The following is a 19,477-nucleotide window of genomic DNA, read 5'->3' on the forward strand; positions in this document are numbered from 1 at the left end:
GACACAATACCTTAATTTTATGTATGTATGTATGTATGTATGTATGTATTGCTGAGGATTGAACCCAGGGCCTCGCATGTGCTAGGCGAGTGCTCTACTGTTGAGCCACAACCCCAGCCGTCCTGCCATTCTTTTGAAGTAGATAGTCTTATCTCTATTTACAGCTGAGGAAATTGACTTTCAGAGATGTTATGGGCTTACCAGTGTTTGCACAGCTCAAAGCTGGCAGTGCCAGGGTCTAGACTGTCCTATTGATTCTGCAGAGTGTGGGGCCTGCAATCATTGGTTTATTAAAACCCATGATGGTAAAAACTGATGGTATGAGGAACAATTTTCTGCATTTAAGATTGAGAAAATGATAGTTATCCCTGATGTAGTATGGAGGGATTTTTATTTTTTTCCTTTTCATATCTCCTCATGGTTTGTGAAACTGCTTACCTATATTTGAACATGAATGCTGGTTTCTTAGTTGATATCTTGAAACATAAGAGTTATATGAGTGTATTTCTCAGACTTCATTTGATACCTTGAATTGTTGAAACCAAAAGAGCTAGGTGTTTTATTGTTTAAGAAAGTGTCAGAGGGCTGGGGATGTGGCTCAAGCGGTAGCGTGCTCGCCTGCCATGCATGCGGCTCGGGTTCGATCCTCAGCACCACATACAAACAAAGATGTTGTGACCACCGAAAACTTAAAAAAAAAAAAAAAAATTAAAAAAAAAATCAAAAAAATTCTCTCTCTCTCTCTCTCTCTCTCTCAAAAAAAAAAAAGTGTCAGAGACTCAAAATGTGAAAATTTTATTTTAAATAGAGAAAACATTTCCTGAGTGCAGAAATCTCCTTTCCTATTTTGGTTCCCAGGACTGGATTATTGATTTACATTTGCCATAGATTTTATGGAAGGAAAAGTTACAAAGGTCATTGGCTTAAGGAAAGCAAACAGGAGGAATATTTGCTGTGCTGTGCTGTGTTCTGGAAAGACTATAGTAGGCCCACTCTGCACTGCTTAGTAACTGAATTTTTCTGAGTTCCAGGTATATGAAGCAGGGGGCTGTGGAAGGGGAAGTAAATCTGTTCACATTTCCAGAGTGCTGGGACTAAGATCAGTGAGTAAAATCCACAGGGAAATTGCAGCTCAATAGGAAGAAACATGTTTAGCTGTCAAGATGTTTGCCCCAAAACCGAGGCAAAGAGTTTGCTTCGGAACGTGGCAGGGCTCTGGGTAGTGGAGGAGAAGGGAGAGATTGTAAGGCAGCCATTTGCTGAAAATGCATTAAAGTGGATGATCCTTATGGTTTCCAAAGTCTTATGAATGGCAATAAAACTGTTGTTGTTTTAAGCTGTGAATATAAAAGTAGAAAAAAAGAAAGCATCATAGACAACCAACATTTTCTAAGCATTGACTGTAGGCCAGGCACAGGGAAAAGAAAAGTCTCATCAAATCCCGTCTACAACCCCTTGAAGAAGTAGTGCTACCATCTGCACTGTGTAGGTGAGGAAATAGTGACTCAGAGAGCTTAACTAAATGGCCAAGGTCACACAGTAAGTGTTATTTTGGGGACCTGAGCTCAGGTCTGATTGACTCTCTAGCTTGTGCTCTTAACCACACTGTACTGCTTCTCTAGCTTCTGTTAATATGGCAAGGATCCTGGAAGTACCCAGATTGGAAGTTGACCTTGTTAAAGAAAGAGTGACAGTTGACGTTCTTGATAATAAAAGCTTAATGGAACCAAGGTTGGTGATTCAGAGGAAATTAATGAGATTTTGTCAATTTTCTTTTAAACTTGTCAGAAAATAGTGTCCAGTGACAAACTATAGAAATGTTTTTGATAAATTAACTTGACTACAGGTGCCAGATCAGGGAAATATTAATTTAATAGCCTTTAAGCATCCCAGATTTATTGAGGGTTAAGATAGCACCACAAAGCCAACTCCATAGCTCTGAATGGATTTGTCATAGAATTTCATACAGAATCTGTTCATATTCATTGCTATCATTTTGAATGTAAAAATAATGAATTCTTTTTCTGAGCCCATAAAACCAGGGTGTAAGTTTTTTCTTCCTTGTGTAGACCCTCTTTATTTTTAATTGCCAGGTAAGCCTGGCTTAGGTCAGATTTTGTTTGAAAACATTACTTCTGATCAAATAAAGTCCATTATATGTTGTCAAAGAAGTGATCATTTGAGACTCCTATACCAAGTTTGCATACTGTGTTATTAACTGCCAGGCTGTGGGTAGAATACATAGCCTTTGCCCTTCCTTAAAAAAAAAAATAAAATATAAATATAAATATATNTATATATATATATATATATATATATATATATATATATATATATAAAATTAGTTATAGATGGAAACAATATCTTTATTTTGTTTATTTATATTTTTGTGTGGTGCTGAGGAGTGAACCCAGTGCCTCTCACATGTGTGAGGCAACTGCTCTGCCACTGAGCCACAGCCTTTGTACTTCTTGAGGAAGTTGGGAGGAAAGTACTGATAGAACAGGACTGCAGCCATTCTTTGAAGAGAGTTTTATATTTTGAAGGCTACAAATAACCCTTTTGTCAATTTACATCATGACATTATCTGGATACACTTATATATTTTATTTCCACATTAAAGTTACATATAATGATCTGCTTGTGCAGTTGTGACTAATGGAATAATGCTGCATGCTTTTTATCTCTTTAATTGCAAAAGCCAAGCTGTCTATTCTTTCTCTGTTTCTTTGTCTTAACACAGAAATTGAATACTTAGCAATATTTTTGAGATATGATGTTCAGTTGATTATTGACAAACTTTGGTGTTAAGTAGCACTGCTAACTGAATCTTTGTCCAACAGTCTTAATTCATTAATTCAGCTAACTCACTTGATATGGATAGTGTCCCCATCCCTTGTTGGAAGTTGAACCAGGGCCTTATACATGCTAGGCAAGGGCTCAATATGGACAGTCCTTAATTCAAAATTATTTCAAGCTGAATAACATTTTTGCCCTCCTGCTTACTCTATTTTGAAACTATCAGGTGTGTAATTTTGAAATTAGTTTTATACTAGGCAGCAATTATATGTTATTTTAATTGATGGAATCAAATAGAAAAAGATCTGGTATAGATGTGATGTTTTAACTCATCATGTCCAGTTTCTGTGTATTTCAATTCTGTACATATTCTGTGTGCTAGAAGTTACTTGAATTTTTATGTTTTTACATTTTGTGAGCTAGTTATTAATTAGATAACCTGTGGTTCATAATACTGATCTCTCATGATTGACATAAAGACACTTTTCAAAAGAGTGCACCTGAACCAACATATATCATAAACTACAAAGCACTCATATCCTGTGTCCCAACAATATATCTCTGGGAGTATGTATATAGACATTATATAGAATGTGAGAATACTATTTGTAATAGTGGACTATTGGAAACAACTCCCATTTCTTTCTTTCCTCACTTTCTCCCACTTTTCCTTCCTCCTTTCCCAGGGATTGAACGCAGGGTGCTTAACCACTGAGCCACATCCACGGACTGTTTTATTTTCTGTTTTGAGATAGGGTCTCACTAGGATGCTTATAATCTAAGTTGCTGAGGCTGGCTTCAAACCTGTTATTCTCCTGCCTCAGCCTCCTGAGCCACTGGGATTACAGGTGTGTTCCACCATGCTCTGCTAACAACTTCCATTTCTGACAATGGGAAAGTAGCTTGATAGTGTCTCCGTATGTTTAAAGTAATGTGTTAGTGAATTTTAATCATTCGTATGTATAAGTAATTACTGTATATCAGGCCCTGTCTTAGGTGCTGGGGATATAAGGTATTCCTGAAGTAGAAGAGGTACAGCCAGTTTACCTGGGGTAGGAGAAAAATGGTAGTTCATGGGCCCATTTTGAAAGGTATTCTGAGGAGTTCTTTCAGTTCAACAAACTAAGCCCAATTCTGCCGTGTTCTAGGCCCTAGAAGAGTACAAAATGGATGAGGCATAGCTTTTCCCTTCATGGGGAAGGACGGACGTGGTGAGGGTAGGTACAAAAAATGTAAAAGTGTAAGGCTATACGAATCAAATTGCTAGGGGAGCGAAGAATGGGAATCATCTTGAACTTCAGCCTTCTTGGAAGAGGAGACATTTAAATTAAAGGACAGAAGACCTATGTTTCTTGATCAGTGATTGTGTGCCAGGTATTTTATATACATTTTGTTTGCTTTTCCAAGAAAATGGAGATTGGGAGAGGTTCAGTCTAAGGTCTAGCAGCTAAGGAAGTGATTCCAGAATTCACACCTGGACCTAGCTGACCCCAGGCCTGAGCGCTGCACTGTTGGTCAATCCACTTCAGCAGTGATATCCTGGGACCAGATGGTGAAGGCTGCCATGCTGAGGAGTCAGAGCGCTAGCACCGGGGAGCTAGGGAGCTGTCAGATGTTTCTGACTGGCATGGTGTGTGATTTGAGAAAAATCACATTGTCGGCAATAAGGAGATAAAGGTTTGAAGAGAGGAGGGATTTAGAGATAAAGAGATAGTCGTGAGAGACTGCTGCAGTGGTCTGGCTTAGAGATGATGAGGCCTGAACTGGGGCAGTTGTGGTGAGAATGGGAAGAAGAAAGATTTGAGAGTCATTTCAGGGATATTTGGATATTGAGGGTGAGACAAAAGGAGGATTTAGGGGTCCTAGGTTGGGTGACAGAGTAGCTGATGGAAGCCTTATCTGAGAACAGACAACAGAATAAGAGGAAGCTGAGGGGAAACGCTGGTCTTGGACATGTTGAATGATTCTGGCTGCCTTTGCAAAGCCATCAAGTTATGGAGAGGTGGTGGGGTCAGAACTCTGTAGCTGGTTGGTCTTCATGAGTTGGACTTGTGCTGAGGAAGTACGTTTCTTTTTAGACCAAACCAGCATTGGGGGCTTTCCCTTGCTTGGGGGCCGCTCTTGAAAGTGGTGATAAATTTCAAATTTGTCAGCTGATTGTGATTTTATTACTTTAAATTTTTCTTTAAAAAATTATTAATCTGTCATAGGAAGGTATCTGAGTTATAGTTTCAACTTATGATTTCCAGTAGCCTGTCAAAGCACCTGGCACATAAAAAACATTTTTATTCTTTTTTTGGTGGTACTGGGGATTGAACCCAAGGCTTTGTGCGTACCAGGCAAGTGCCCTTCCACTGAGCTACATCCCCTGTCCACATAGTATGTCCTTAATGAGTGTTTGCTTGATGCCTTAACATAGGCTTCATTTTCAACATTGAACCGGGTTTTCTCAAAACTGAAGCTCTGAAGCCTTGAATGATACTTTTGTCCTTCTTCTTTCCCTTTTTCTTTGTATTATAATATTTACTATTTTGCTTCTAATTGTAAAAGCAATACATGTTCATTATAGAAAATACAGAAAAATATAAAGCAGAAAATTAAAATCGCCCATAATCTCATGTTTCAGGAGGAACTCCTGTTCACACTTCGGGGTGTTGGTCTGGCAGGTAAATACAGTAAGTGTCTTTTCCTTGGGCCAAAAGTTCTGTGGATGGAAGGGTAATTTTTTCTATCTCAAGAGGCCTTTGCCATCCCCCTTTAGTGTGATTGCTTCTGGGCCCTCATGACAGCTTGTACTTTTCCCTTCCACATCCCTGGACCTATTTTGTATTTTATTTTAGAGACAGGGTCTCATTGAGTTGCTTAGAGTCTTGCTTTGCTGAGGCTGGCTTTGAACTCGTGATCCTCCGGCCTCAGCCTCCCAGGCCGCTGGGATTATAGGTGTGCATCAGCATGCCTGGCTCTGTACTTTCTCTTTAAGGTTTTGATCGCATTGTACTGTAGATCTTTAGAGTTTGGTGAGGGTCTGGTCTGCCCTGTGGTTCAGCAGGTGTTTGTTGAATGCATAGGTGACTGAGAACATTGAAGAGGAAGCAGTTCCCCTGCTCTGTTTTGTCCCTTTCCTTGTGCTGTAATTATGCGTCCATTTCCCCAGCCTTGTATTGGGGAAATTGCCATGCAGTAAGCAGTGTGACTTGATCTTAGTTTATTGCTTGTTGCTTTTTAATAGTTCGATGTTAGGTCTTTGGAATATTGCTTGCCTTGATGTATGATGAATACTTTTAATCCTTTGGTCACCTTATTTTTTTATAAGTTAATTACTTTCTATTATGTTGATGGATTGTTTTATGTTTTAGATGATTCCCTCTAAATATTGCTACACAGGGACTATTAGATTGAGCTAACTGCCACCACCTTGAGCTTTTTCAGAAGAGGCCCTTTATTAAAAAATATATATATAATTTCAGTGTTTGTGCAAGGCACTTTTTCCCATCAACAGTGCCTCAAGATGGAATTAGAAGATTAAAAAGATAAAGTGCTTAATTTATTTAATAAGTATCTACCATATTTATTCTGATAGTTTTCTCCACACTTACCTTTTTATTATAAACTAAGGAGGATAAAGGGATCCGTGGGAACTGTCCTAGCATACTCCTCTGCACTCCTAGAGCATTGAGACTTAGGAGAGCAGACAAAATCTGCTCCATAAACGACGGCTGCCCTGTAGCAGTGGAATTACATGGTTCTGGGAGTCTCGATCCCCTAACAGTTGTCCAGGAGCAGCATCTAGATTCTTCTACAGGAGGCTGCTCTAAGCAGAGTTTCTAGTGTGTTTGTGAGAAAGAAGAGGGAAGAGGAGATGGCATTCAAGCCCAGGAGAGTAGGAATTGACTGCATTTGGAATAACTATAGAGGAAGAGGCGTTGATGTTTTAACTAGCGGCTCTGGAGACATATTGGCCCAAGGCTGAGTCCTGGCTCTTCTGCTGTAGCTCTGGGACATGGAGAAGGTGTCTGTAGCCTCAAAAGCCTTAGTTTTCTCATTTGTCATAAGGGTGATGTAATGGTAGAACCTTTTTTCTTGGAGTGATGGTGAGAATTAAATGAGGTAACAGGCACATACACAGCAGAATTTACTTAAATTAGCTTTAGCTTTAAATAAATGCCAGTTATTATTATTAATAATTGTATTGTTTTTAAGGTTCCCATGGCATCCATTTTTGCCTCCTGTGACAACATAATAAGCTTAAGTAACAAAAATGGGTCTGATTTAAAAAGCTAACCCTTTTTAACCTAGCATACTCTGCACTCCTAGAGCACTGAAGCAGATTTTGTTTCTCCTTTCTTTTCTCTTTTTTTGATGGTACTGGGGATTGAACCCGTGGGTGCTCTAAAGCCAACCTACACACCTCAACCCTTTTAATTTTGAGTCAGGGTCTTGCTAAGTTGCCAAAGCTGGTCTAGACCTTGTGTCCTGTCCTGGCTTCCCCAGTAGCTGGAATTACAGGAGTGTGCTGTCAGCCTGGCCTTATTTCATGTTTGTCATCTCTTTGAGTCTCCCTGTCTGTAGATTGTGATCCCTGTGGACCCTCAGCTCTGGTTCTTCAGGAGGAAGAGGAGTAAACAAAAAGGACAAGCAGGTGCAAGCAGCTGATACGGGTCTGAAAAGGGGCGAAGGTCTGAGAGCCATAAACCCTGTTCAGAAAGATTGCCACTGCCCTGATTCTATCTAACCCTTTGCCTGCATGACAGGGTCAAAATACTTGATGTTTGGCAAAGTCTTAATTAGCCAATGAAATTATTTCCAGGCTAAAAAGCATGCGTGGATGTGTGTACTTGCACTCAAGTTTATGTGAAGAGAGAGAGAGTTTGTGTGCATTCGGGATATAGAAGATCCTTCTTTGCTTTATAATGTAGAGACAAGGCTTGGGGGAACCATCAGTTGATCTAATGTTAGATGCTGGGTTATATGAGAAGTGAAATTTCTCTAAACACTTTTTTTTTTAAACTGACTTTATATGTTTTTGTCTTAGTTCTGACCTTTTCCACCTTAGAATGATAGAATTTTAGAATGTTAAAGATGAAAATGTGATTGTTCAAATCCATCCATTTTCCTCAATGACCAAGAAATAAACCCACAAACAAGGACAAGAGGGATGGGGAAACTGACATTTATTGATTTCCTTCCAAGTGTCCTGGTGGGCACCTGAGTCACTCAGACACTCATCCTGGAGTTTCATAGCTCGTGTTTGCTTGGTTGTTTAGTTGTTGTTGTTGTTATTTTTGAGACACAGTCTTGCTGCATTACCCAGGCTGGTCTCAAAGTCCTATGCTCAAGGATCCTCCTGCCTCAGTCTCTCAAGTAGCTGGGACTCTAGGCAGGTACCACCATGCCTGTCTTAACACATTTTTTGTTTTTGAGAGTCTTTACTATGCCAGGCACAATGCTAGGAATCATGCATGGGGCAGTAAACAAAGCAGATATCATCACTGCCCTCATGGACATTCCAGGTTGGGCGGGAGGTGTCTGCTGTGGATGAACATCAATAAATACCTACTCTTAAATTGTTAAGTGCTGTGAAGGAAACAAGCAGGACCCGTGTGGAGTGCATAATGGAGAGGGGCTTCTTTCTGTAGCATTATCAGTGAAGGTTTCTCTGAGTAGGAGCCAGATGAGCTAAACCTTGAATAATAACAACAGTGGCAATAATCCTCACAAAGGTCTCATGATAGGTAGGTCTCATCATTATCATCATCTTACATATGAGGAAACAAAAGCCCGAGAGATTTCACAACCTTCTCAAAAGCACACATTAAGAGGATTAGGAGCCAGGTATACAGACATTAGGGAGCAGAACCTTTTAGAAAGTGAGAAGCACCTCATAAAGCCTTGAGAGTGGGAGATGCAAATGACAAAGCCCACTTGCTCTCACCTCATTCTTGCTCTCTCTCACGGTCTTGTGTATTTAGAGCACTTTCCAGAATCCAGCATAGCTGAAGCCTGGTGAGCAGGCCAGGGTGTGGCAGCAGGTGATAATGGAGAGGCAGGCAGAGCCTGGGTCATTTGTTGCCATGTGGGACATTGCAAGGAGTTTCAGTTTCATTCTGTGTCCTGGGAACAATTCACTGGAGGAATTTAAAGAGGAGTGTAAGTAGAGTTTTTTTTTTTTTTTTTTAATATGTGGAAAACAAATTACAGGGGCTGGGATATAGCTCAGTTGGTAGAGTGCTTGCCTCACATGCACAAGGCCCTGGGTTCGATCCCCAGCACCACCAAAAAAAAAAAAAAAAAANACTTTAGTGAGGCTCTGTGCAATTTAACAAGACCCTGTCTCAAAATAAAAATAAGTGGGAACTTAGCTCAGTGGTAAAGCACCCCTAGGTTCAATTCCCAGTACCAAAAAAGAAAGGGGGAGAGGAAGTAATAGTTTGAAAGAAGTGTTAATGGAAACAAAAATACCTACTCTATGTCCTGGCCTTGAGGATTTATTTATTTATTTTTAATAAAAAGAAAAAGAGCTGGATGTGGTGATGCTCACCTATAATCCCAGCTATTTGGGAGACTGAAATAGGAGGATTGAAAGTTTTAGTCCAGCTAGGCAATTTAGCAAGACCCTGTCTCAAAAAACAAACAAATAACACTTCTCTTAAGGAGGACAGCCAGAGGAAAAGGATCCTCAATAAACACCAGGTTTTGATTAAGATTCAGAGAGGCTGAGGGAGTGTTTATTAAAAGCAGCTGAGGATTTATGAACATTGCTTAGTGCAGGAGCTTGAGGACCCAGTGGAAGGTTCAGGAGGGAAGAGCGGGTGTGGGCGATAGGCAGAGCACTGTGAGGATAGGCAGTAAGCAAAGACCGTGGACCCTTCAACTTGTGTGACACTGAAGTAAACAGGTATGCTACATAGTGGACATAGTCCCAGTAGTTTCTGAGAAGGCAAGCACTTGATTCCAGGGCAAATGCTTCCCCAGAGAGTGTGGCAACTTCCTAGGCAGCTTATCTCAACATCTCAAGGAGACACTTTTCAGTAGTGGATTCCAGGGAGGACAGCTGATGCCACAGAGTTCTGATGGAGAGTTCTCCAAGGTCATATTGAGTTAGCAGCAAAAGCTAGTCTACTAGTCTACTACTATGCCAAACGTCAGCTCTGATCACTGCTCTTGCTCGTTCATCTTGGTTGTGGTGCTCATTTACCTTCCTGCTGGCAGAGCTGGATTCATTGTACCCTTAGAAAATGAAAACTAAAGGAAAAATACCCTTGAAGCTAGACAGTGTTCTGCTTTGGGACCAGTAGAGGCGCAGAGCAGGTCTGTGCAGAAAGGATGAGCAATGGCTGGGCCGCACCTGGGCCTGAGAGTAATGGTTGTGACCATTGTGGGCTGCACAACCCTGGCTGTGCGCTTCACTCTTGCATGTGCTCTGTCCACAGGGTCACGTAGGCACAACTGCAACCAAGAAGATCGATGTCTACCTCCCCCTGCACTCAAGCCAGGACAGACTGCTGCCAATGACCGTGGTGACAATGGCCAGCGCCAGGGTACAGGACCTCATTGGGCTCATCTGTTGGCAGTATACAAGCGAAGGACGGGAGCCGAAGCTCAAGTAATCCTTTCTGGTTTTGATTGCTCTAGTTTCTGGCAGATTTCTGGTCACCAAAACTGTATTCTTGGCCAAGTCAGTCTTTCTAGGCATTGGCCTGGGAACCAGAGCTCCATACTGATCCAGTTCAGGGTGCTCACCAGACTTTGGGCCTGTGTATTTCAGGCTACCTCAGAAATCTGCTTGCAAAACAGGCTTATCTGTTCATAAATATAGACATGAGAAAATGAATTTTAACAATTCCCCCAAGCCCTTATATTATACCTACCAACGAAAGCAGTGTGGGAGGTAATGGGAAGGAACTGATGTTGAGCACCTACCACGAGCCAGCCCTGGGCTGGGTACTTCATAACGGGTGTCCTGTTTGATTCTCCCAGCTCCCTATTATATGATCCTCTCTCTGCAGAGGGGAAAACTCAGGGTCAGAGAGTTGTCACTTGCTGAAGGTTACACCAATGGGAGATGACATAGTCAGGATTTGATTTCAGGTCGGTCTAATGTCAGTCCTTACATTATTTCCTTTTGCTTTCTGTAGAATTTTAGTCTGTATTTTTGTTTTCTTTGTTATCAGTCAGTGGCTAATTTTTTTCCCCTCAATCACTAGGTTGTATTCCTCATTAAAAAATTAAATATTTTGTGCTTGAAAGTAGAATCTCTGTGCCTGGACATTCCAACTTGAATTTTAAAGTGCTTTGCTGCATTGGCTCTCCCTTACTTGAATTTCTTCTCTGACAGGCGTTCTCTTCTAGTTCTTTGTAGCAATAGAGATTGGAATATGGTAAAATGTAGTGAATACCTTTTTTTGAAAACAGGTTCTCAGGGAAACTTTATTCTCCCCTCTCCCATTTTTAGAGTTAGCAGAGTTTTTCTTTAAGCACATTAAAAATTTGCACATAAAATTAATTATTCTTTAAACTTCTTCTCCTTCTCCTTCTTCTTTTTTTTTAATTTATTTGTACCAGGGATTGAATTCAGGTGCACTCAATCACTGAGCCACATCCCCAGCCCTGTTTTTTATTTTCTTTAGAGACAGGATCTTGCTAAGTTACTGAGGCTGGCTTTGAACTTGCAATCTTCCTGCTTCAGCCTTCTGAGCTGCTGGGATTACAGGCGTGTGTTACCGTGCCCAACTTCTTTAAAGTTTTTATTGACATTTTCATCCGTTTTGCCTGAATAAGTTGTGGATATAAAGATAATCTGTATTGCTCTGATGAAAATGGAAGAAAGCCTTTCCAACCAGAATAACATCAAGCTCAGACAAGGGTAAGTCAGCTGGTCTCCTGAGGCTGTGATGCTGACCCTTTTCAGCATGAAGTGGGAATGGTGAAACATTAAAGGAAGCCATGGCACTAATGGCTTTGTATTGCCTGATTTTATTCTTGAAATGTTTCTTAGCGTGGGTGTTGTGGCACATGCCTGTAATCCCAGCTAGTCAGGAGGCTGAGGCAGAAGGATCACAAATTCAAGGCCGGTTCAAACAAGTTAGTGAGATCCTGTCTCAAAATAAAAAGTACTGGGAATGGTTGTTGAGTGCTGCTGGATTCAATCCTTCATTTAAAAAAATATTAGATAATTTTAGATAATTATATCAAAGAAGATGAGAGGGGAAAGTTCAGCGTGTAACTAAAGTGTGCTAAGCTTGTGTCCAGATTAGAGAGAGTGGAGCCACCAGACAACTACACATGTGAGTCCTAAGTGAAATTATGCAAATGTAAAATGCAAGAGTGACCACTAAGGAAAAAAATTATATGGCTTTCTAAACATGAAAGAGAAAAATGAGTAATGAAAGTTTATTGGTTCAGCTACAGGCAAAGAAGAAGAAGAATGAAAAGAAACAGTAAATGTAACACAAGATGTAGACTTGTCCATCTAGATGTACAGGCAAGGAAGAAGAAGAATGAAAAGATACAGTAAATGTAACACAAGATGTAGACTTGTCCAGATGTATCATTAAACACAAATTGCCCCACATCCTCATCAGCATTTGGTTTGTTAGTATTTTGGATTTTAGCTATTTTAATAGGTATATACAGGTATCTCGTGTTTTATTATTGATGTTGAGCACTTTTTCCACATGTGTGTCTGCTATCTTTTTCTTCTTTGGTGAGATATTCATATTTTTTGTCTGTTTAATTGAAATTTTGTTTCCTTATTGATAAGTTTTAACTTCTTTGTGTATTTTAGAAAAAAGTTCTTTAGAAGTTTTGCAAGAAGTTTCCTAATCTGTGGCTTATCTTTTCATTCTCTTAACATTATTTTTTACAGAGCAGAAGTTTTAAATGTTAATTAACTTCAGCTTATTTTTTCTTTCGTGGATTGTGCTTTTAGAGTTAGATCTACAAAGTCATCACCATCCAAATCCAAAGTCATCTAGTTTTCTGTCCTTAGTTATCTTCTAGAAGTTTTATAGTTTTGTGATTTAGATTTAGATCTGTGATCCTAGGCTTGTGATGTAGCTCAGTGGTTAAGTGCTTGCCTCGAATGTGGGGGAACAAGATCCTGGGTTCCATCCCCAGAACTGCCAAAAAACCAAAAATAAATAAATGATCTTTTTTGAGGGTATTTTTTAGGGGGCAGTGAGGGGAAGGTCTAAGGTCTGTTTCTGGATTCCATATTTTCATGTGGATGTCTGGTTGCTCCATCACCATTTGCTGAAAAGACTGTTTGTTCCATTGGATTGCCTTTGCTCTTGTGTCAAAGATTAGGTCTGTGTTTCTGTAGGCCTATTTCTTATCTGTAAGATTTTAAAAAATATTCCTTAATTTGGGGCTGTGGTTGTAGCTCAGCGGTAGAGGGCTCACCTACCAGGTATGAGGCACTGGGTTCAATCCTCAGTACTACATAAAAATAAATAAATAAAACAAAGGTATTGTGTCCAATTATAACTAAAAAATATTTTTAAAAATTCCTTAACTTATATTTGATTCAAGAGTAAAACAATTTTTGAGAGAAAAATAAAATTCAGTGTGGTTTTACTGTGTCATCAACTTGGTTTACATTCACTCTTTGTACAAAGTCACATTTACTATACTTAATAGATAATTTAAGGGATTTTCAAGAGTCATTTTGACTATTCCATTTCTGATGTAGAGACTTTAATCATATATTACGACTCTTTTTATATATTAGAATGGCCCTTCCCTGCCTTCTTCCTTGCAGTGTCCCCTCAGCATTCACCATAAATGTGATTGCTATTTATCATGCTCTTGATAGGTGAGCTACTAAAAGCTTGAGAAGTTTGCTGTAGTCCAGAAGCTGGAATAGAGTGCCTTGGAGATTATGGCTATGCTCAGAGCTATCAAAAAGGAATATAATACAAACTGCAGATGTGAGGAGCATGAGTCATTTTAAATGTTCTGGTAATCATATTTATGAAAATTAACAAAAGGTGAAATTAATTTATAGTATATTTAAAAAATATTTTTAGTTATAGATGGATGATGCTGGGAGCCATTAGCCAAGTAGGTATGACAATTTCCTTGCCAGCATACCCCATGTTGCAGTGACATTGAATGTAGGTGACCTTGCTCAAGGACCAGGGCGGATTAGGGTGTTCCCGGTTTAACATAATAGGGTTTAGGGCGTTCCCAGTTTAGGTTCCAGGTTTAAGGTTTAAGATTATTCCTGCTGGGAATAGGGCGTATCCTGCTGCCTGAGTTCCCCTTGAGTTCTCACAGGATTCAGACAGTATATTTTGGGAGACAGATGCCCAGTGGAGGTGAATTTGGGAGAGAACGTGGATTTGGGCAGAGAACGTGGATTTCCCCAGAACGTGATTGTAGACGGCTGGTGTGAGTTCGGGAATAAAGAGTTGCTGTTTGAATCTACAAGCTGTGTGGTGGCTCGTGATTGTGTGCCCAGCCAGACTGCGGCATTTGTGCCCAGCCAGACTGCGGCAGATACAGTACCTTTATTTTATTTATTTATTTTTTATGTGATGCTGAGGATCAAACGTAGTGCCTCATATGTGCTAGGCAAGTGCCCTACTGAGCCACAACCCCAGCCCTTATAATATGTTTTATTACATCCAAAATGATTTTATTTGAACATGTAACACAAAAATTATTGAGATATATTATGTTCTTGTTTTGGTCATAAGCCTTCATTATCTGATGTTTATTTGTAACTTATAGCATACCTCAGTTTAGATTATCCACATTTCAAAAATGTTTACTAGCCACATGTAGCTTATGGATACCATATTGAATAGTGCACCATATACTAAGAGAGCTGCACCATATACTAAGAGAGCTACACCATGGAGATCATCATTCTGTGGTGAGTTTACTCATTATGACAGAATCTCACCTATCTAGAGCTCTTTGGAAAGTTGGTGGGTTTTGTAGATAGTTGAGGGTTTATCTCATTAAATATCAAATTTCATTTTGATAATTTTTCATAAAAGCTGTCTAAAATATGTTAATATCATCATCTGCCTTCTTAGAGTATAAGATAATGGTTAAAAGTGTGGGACGTAAGGTGTAGCCTCAGTTTTAAGTCTGGTGTTAACGTGACAGCAGGGTGATCTTGGATGGATTACTTAAGCCCCATGTAGTATGGTTTTTCTCTTGTCTAGAATGAGGTAGAAGCTATCTAATAGGGTATTTATGTAAATGAAACTTGAAAATACATGGCAAATACTTAAGTATACGTTTCTGCTGTTACTAAGTACTCTAGCAGCTACTGCTGCAACCAGTACCAATAATAGTTCAGCAGGAATAGATAGTAAAGCCTGTTCTTTTTTTTTTTTTTTAATTTTTAACACTTATTTTTCAGTTTTTGGTGGACACAACATCTTTATTTATTTTTATGTGGTGCTGAGGAACGAACCCAGCGCTCTGCGCATGCCAGAGGAGCGCGTTACTGCTTGAGCCACATCCCCAGCCCTAAAGCCTGTTCTTGATGAATTGAGGACCCTGCTCTGAGTCCTGTGGGTTTATGACAGTGTGTAGATGTGGGACCTTATGATGTTTCCAGATAGCTTTGCTGTTTGGGTTTTTTTTTTGTGTGTGTGTGTGTTCTTTATAGTTCCCTCTTGCACGGTCTGCGTGCACATCTATAGCCACTCTTCTCTCATTTCTAGGTTACTTCTTCTACTTTATGTCCCTCGGAGTCATCATGAGAACCCCTTCCCTAAATAATACAGTTTGAATGGCCCCTCCCCTTCTGATGCCTCCACATGTGCTCCTGTGCATCCTGAGCTTTATACTCTGTAACTGGCAGCAATACTCTGTCTTGTTTTGCTTGTTTCTAGTCAAAAATGCCTTTTTCTTCCCCGCTTGATACTTTGCTCAAGCCCAGTGCTCCATCTGTTCCCCTCTCCTTCCTCGTCTCTGGCAACCGCTGACCTTATATCTCTGTAGTTTGACATTCCTTCATTCAGCAAATATTTTGGAGTCCCACACACTAAGTATTGAGGATAAAAGAGAGAACGAGAGAAATACCATTCGATTCATTCAAAATATTTACAGTGTGTTGGGAAGAAGAAATCATCAAGTGTAATAGTACTTTGTAACTGGCTCATCTCATTTGCCTTATCATTTGTATTCATTCGTGCATTCTACAAATAGGTATTGTGTGTTTGCTATATCCCAGGCATTTTGCTAGGTGTACAGTAGTGAATAGAACTAGATATGGTCTCTCTCTCATGAATTCCACAGTCTACTGAGGGAAGTGGGCAAATGATTAAAATTAATTCAAATAATTAATGTTTCTTAAAAATGGAGTAAAGGGGGCTGGGGTTGTGTCTCAGTGGTAGAGCGCTCACTTTGCACATGCGGGGCCCTGGGTTCGATCCTCAGCACCACACAAAAATAAATAAATAAAATAAAGGTACTGTGTCCAACTACAACTAAAAAATAAATATTGAAAAAAAATGAAGTTAAGTGCTCTGAAGGAAAGAAACGCTGTTTATGAAAGCCTAGTCTAGAAGTTGGGGAAATTCCCTGGGAAAGGGACACCAGAGGCATTTGGTGGGGGAAGAGCCCAGGAGGTGGAGCAGCGTGACCCAAGACCCCATGACAGGAGGAAGCATATTGTGTCAGAGAATGAAAGAAGGCTAGTGTGACCAGAGCACAAAGGAGGAGGAGAGGCTAGAGTGGAATGAGACTGAGAGGTGGCAGCGGCCCCTGTGGGGTCTGGGAGACGTAGACAGATTCTGAAAATATTTGAGAGGGGAAATTCTCAGGACTTGAGGATGAATTAGGTGTGGAATATGGGAGAAGAGCTGCGTCAAAGATGACTCCCTGGATTTTGGACTTGCACACTTTCTGTGTTGTCGTGCCTTTGACTGAAATAGACAGCATGGGAGAATGGCCTTTGCAAAGTGACTTCCAGGGTTTGAAGAAGAGCCGCAGAGGCAGCAGGAGTTTGGTCTTGCCTACAGCTCTGCTATATATTTCTAAAAGAAGTTCTCAAACAGTCATTGTATTTTGCTTGTCTGGAGTTCAGAGGAGAGGTTAGCTGGAAATGGGAATTCAGGAGTCACCTGTGTAGAGATGTTAATTGTAAGTGAAGAGAGAGGAGGGCCTCCAGCAGATGTGGAAGAACTGTTCATGTGGTGTTGAAGCCATGCAACCCAGAAACCAGACAGGTTCAGAGAGGGGTGAATCCATAGTTAGGGATGTAATGAAGGCTGAGATTACTTGAGAGATATCTAAGAGAAGTCTGATAAGTAGTATCTGGACCATGTCTATTTTATGGTCTTATAGCCCCCAGTCCATAACACAGTGCAATAAATAATTTGTGGAATGGATGAGAGAACATGGGAACATTGAAAGATCTGGACTGAAATGACCCTCCGTCTTGCCCTGCCAGGGGGGCCCTTCTCCAGATGTGTCTGCCGAGACACCCCATATAGATCACCAAGTAGATGTTCTCCACTTGTGATGTACTTACGTAAATGGTTGGTGTGTTATTGCAAGGTTTCCTCATGAGCTGGATAGAAAGAAAACCCGTCATTGTCATTTTATCGTGGTCAGAGTTTCCACAACACTAGATAACGTGTTGGTAGGTAAGAAGGCAGTGGCATGACTACTGGGTGTAAAGCACATTAAAGGTATTATCTTATTCCTTACAATAGCTTTGTAAGTCACAGCACAGATAACATTTTTGCTGGAAAAAAAAACTGAGAGTCAGGAAATTAAGTAACTTACCAGTACCATGAATATTCTTAGCAAGTGGCATGGGAAGGAAAGAGAGGGTATTAAAAGCAAAGAAGCAGGGGAATGGGTAATGGAATCAGGATTTGAACCTAGGTCTGCGTCCATTTCCCTTGTTGTACTGTATGAAAAAATGAGATTCTTCTCATGAAAAGCATCACGGATACCATAGCCATTTAAGAGACCCCTTCCTTCCCTCCCTCTTCTTTCTCCTTGTTCCCTCCTCCCTCCCTCCCACTAAGCATTTACATGTTATCTACACTGTCCCAGACACTATGCTGGGGATACAGAGGGTCATCAAATAGTTTCTGGCCTTGAGGATCAGGTTGGTGGTTGAGACAGACACCAGATCACACATGTTCAGCCCCAGTGTCATTGAGACTTCTAGAGAAGGGTTCTCTGGTTCTGCTTGGAGATGGAGGCCTGGATTGAATGGGGGCCAGGGTGGGATGATGTCAAGGAAGCAGCCTTAGTGGAACTGATACTTGAGCTATAGCTTAAATCTTTCTGACCCACGAGGAACAGGGAGCCTCTGGACTGAATGGTGATGGGAACTGCATGTGACTTGAGGAACTGCAAGCAGTGGGTGTAGTTGAGCCTAAGTTGTGTGTTCTAGAATAGCAGGGGATTGGTTGGAAGGTGGGGAAAGTACAGCGAATGGTATTATGGAAGGCAGCTTCTGTTAATGGGCTCTTGACCTTATTCTAAAGGTATAAAGGCTTTAAGCATGGAGGTGAAGGCATCACAATTATGTTTCTGAAAGATCCTTTAGGTAGTGGTATTGAGAATTGTTACAGAATGGTTTATAATAGATTTTATGAGTTTCTGAAATTCAGAATTCTGCCAACTGAATTTGTTTGAAAAAATATCCCCAGTTTAGAACAATATGAAGAACTTCCCAGAAATGACAGAAAGATAGAATTAGCAAACAACAATGTTAAATTAGCTATTATGAACATGTTTAATATGGTCAAGGTGACAGAGCCCTAAATGTGAACATGATGAAGAGAAAAATAGAAGGTATTTTTTTAAAAACCCAAATGGAATTTCTAGTGATGAAAAGTATAACAACAAAGAAAACTACACTAGATGAGATTAACAGCATGTGGCAAGTATCAATGAATTTGAAGATCATCAGGTACCATCCAAAAAGGAGCTCAGAGTAGTACCAGGGTCTTGCTTTTACTTAGAAATTAGTGGTTATTTCTCTAGAACTTCTGTACCAGAAAATTTGAGATTAATTATTCCTCTGTGAGATTGCTTTGTCTTAACAAATCTTATACTGTTACTTACCAATTTTTACTTTCCATTTTATGGGTCTTGGAGAAAAGGAAATCTTGACAGTCTTAAAACTTTAAAAAAAATTTGTTTTAGTTATACACGGATTTTGTTTGTTTTTATGTAATGCTGAGGATCAAACCCAGTGCCTCATATGTGTAAGGTAAGAGCTCTGCTACTGAGCCAAAACCCCAGTCCCTTAAAAATTTTTTTTCTTTTTGATCTGACTTCAGAGAGATCAAATTCTAAACTGTAAGTTGAGGACTTTGTTTTTCTTGCTAATGCCTGACATGCACTTAATATTGATTCTGCTATCACAATAAACACCAAAGCCCTAGTAATGAAAGTTCTGGACATTTTGGAATCATGCCCTTTAAATTTTTCATTAAAAACAACATAATAAGTATTCATCTCTCTGGTTATACTTAAGCATATTTTGCAGTTTTCAAAGAAGAGTGAATTTTTGTGAGTGTGTAATTTAAACATGCCAGATCACATTTGGTAAAACCTGAGATGCTTCCTGGAATGCTCCTGAATTTTCATATATGAATTATATGACATCTATATATGGGCCACAGGCTTTTGTCACTTCATGAAAGCCACACCAACATTGAAAATAAAATGAATCTTGATCAAAATT

The 19,477-nt window shown here is 39.9% G+C and overlaps 1 protein-coding gene and 1 non-coding gene across 10 annotated transcripts in view; both read left to right on the top strand.

Moving 5' to 3' along the window:
• The window catches only part of Mapkap1 (MAPK associated protein 1), a 231,631-nt gene that overhangs the window by 96,343 nt on the left and 115,811 nt on the right, over positions 1 to 19,477 (top strand). For all 9 annotated transcript variants that reach the window (XM_015497581.2, XM_015497584.2, XM_048813043.1 and 6 more), the window contains one exon: positions 10,230 to 10,402. In XM_015497581.2, coding sequence (XP_015353067.1) covers positions 10,230 to 10,402 — 173 coding nt within the window. The remainder of the gene's footprint in view (positions 1 to 10,229; positions 10,403 to 19,477) is intronic.
• On the top strand, positions 9,003 to 9,074 carry Trnav-cac. The gene has a single exon. It is a non-coding gene; the product is annotated as a tRNA-Val (tRNA).

Source organism: Marmota marmota, unplaced genomic scaffold (genome assembly GCF_001458135.2).
Source record: "Marmota marmota marmota unplaced genomic scaffold, marMar, whole genome shotgun sequence".
NCBI classification, from domain to species: Eukaryota; Metazoa; Chordata; class Mammalia; order Rodentia; family Sciuridae; genus Marmota; species Marmota marmota.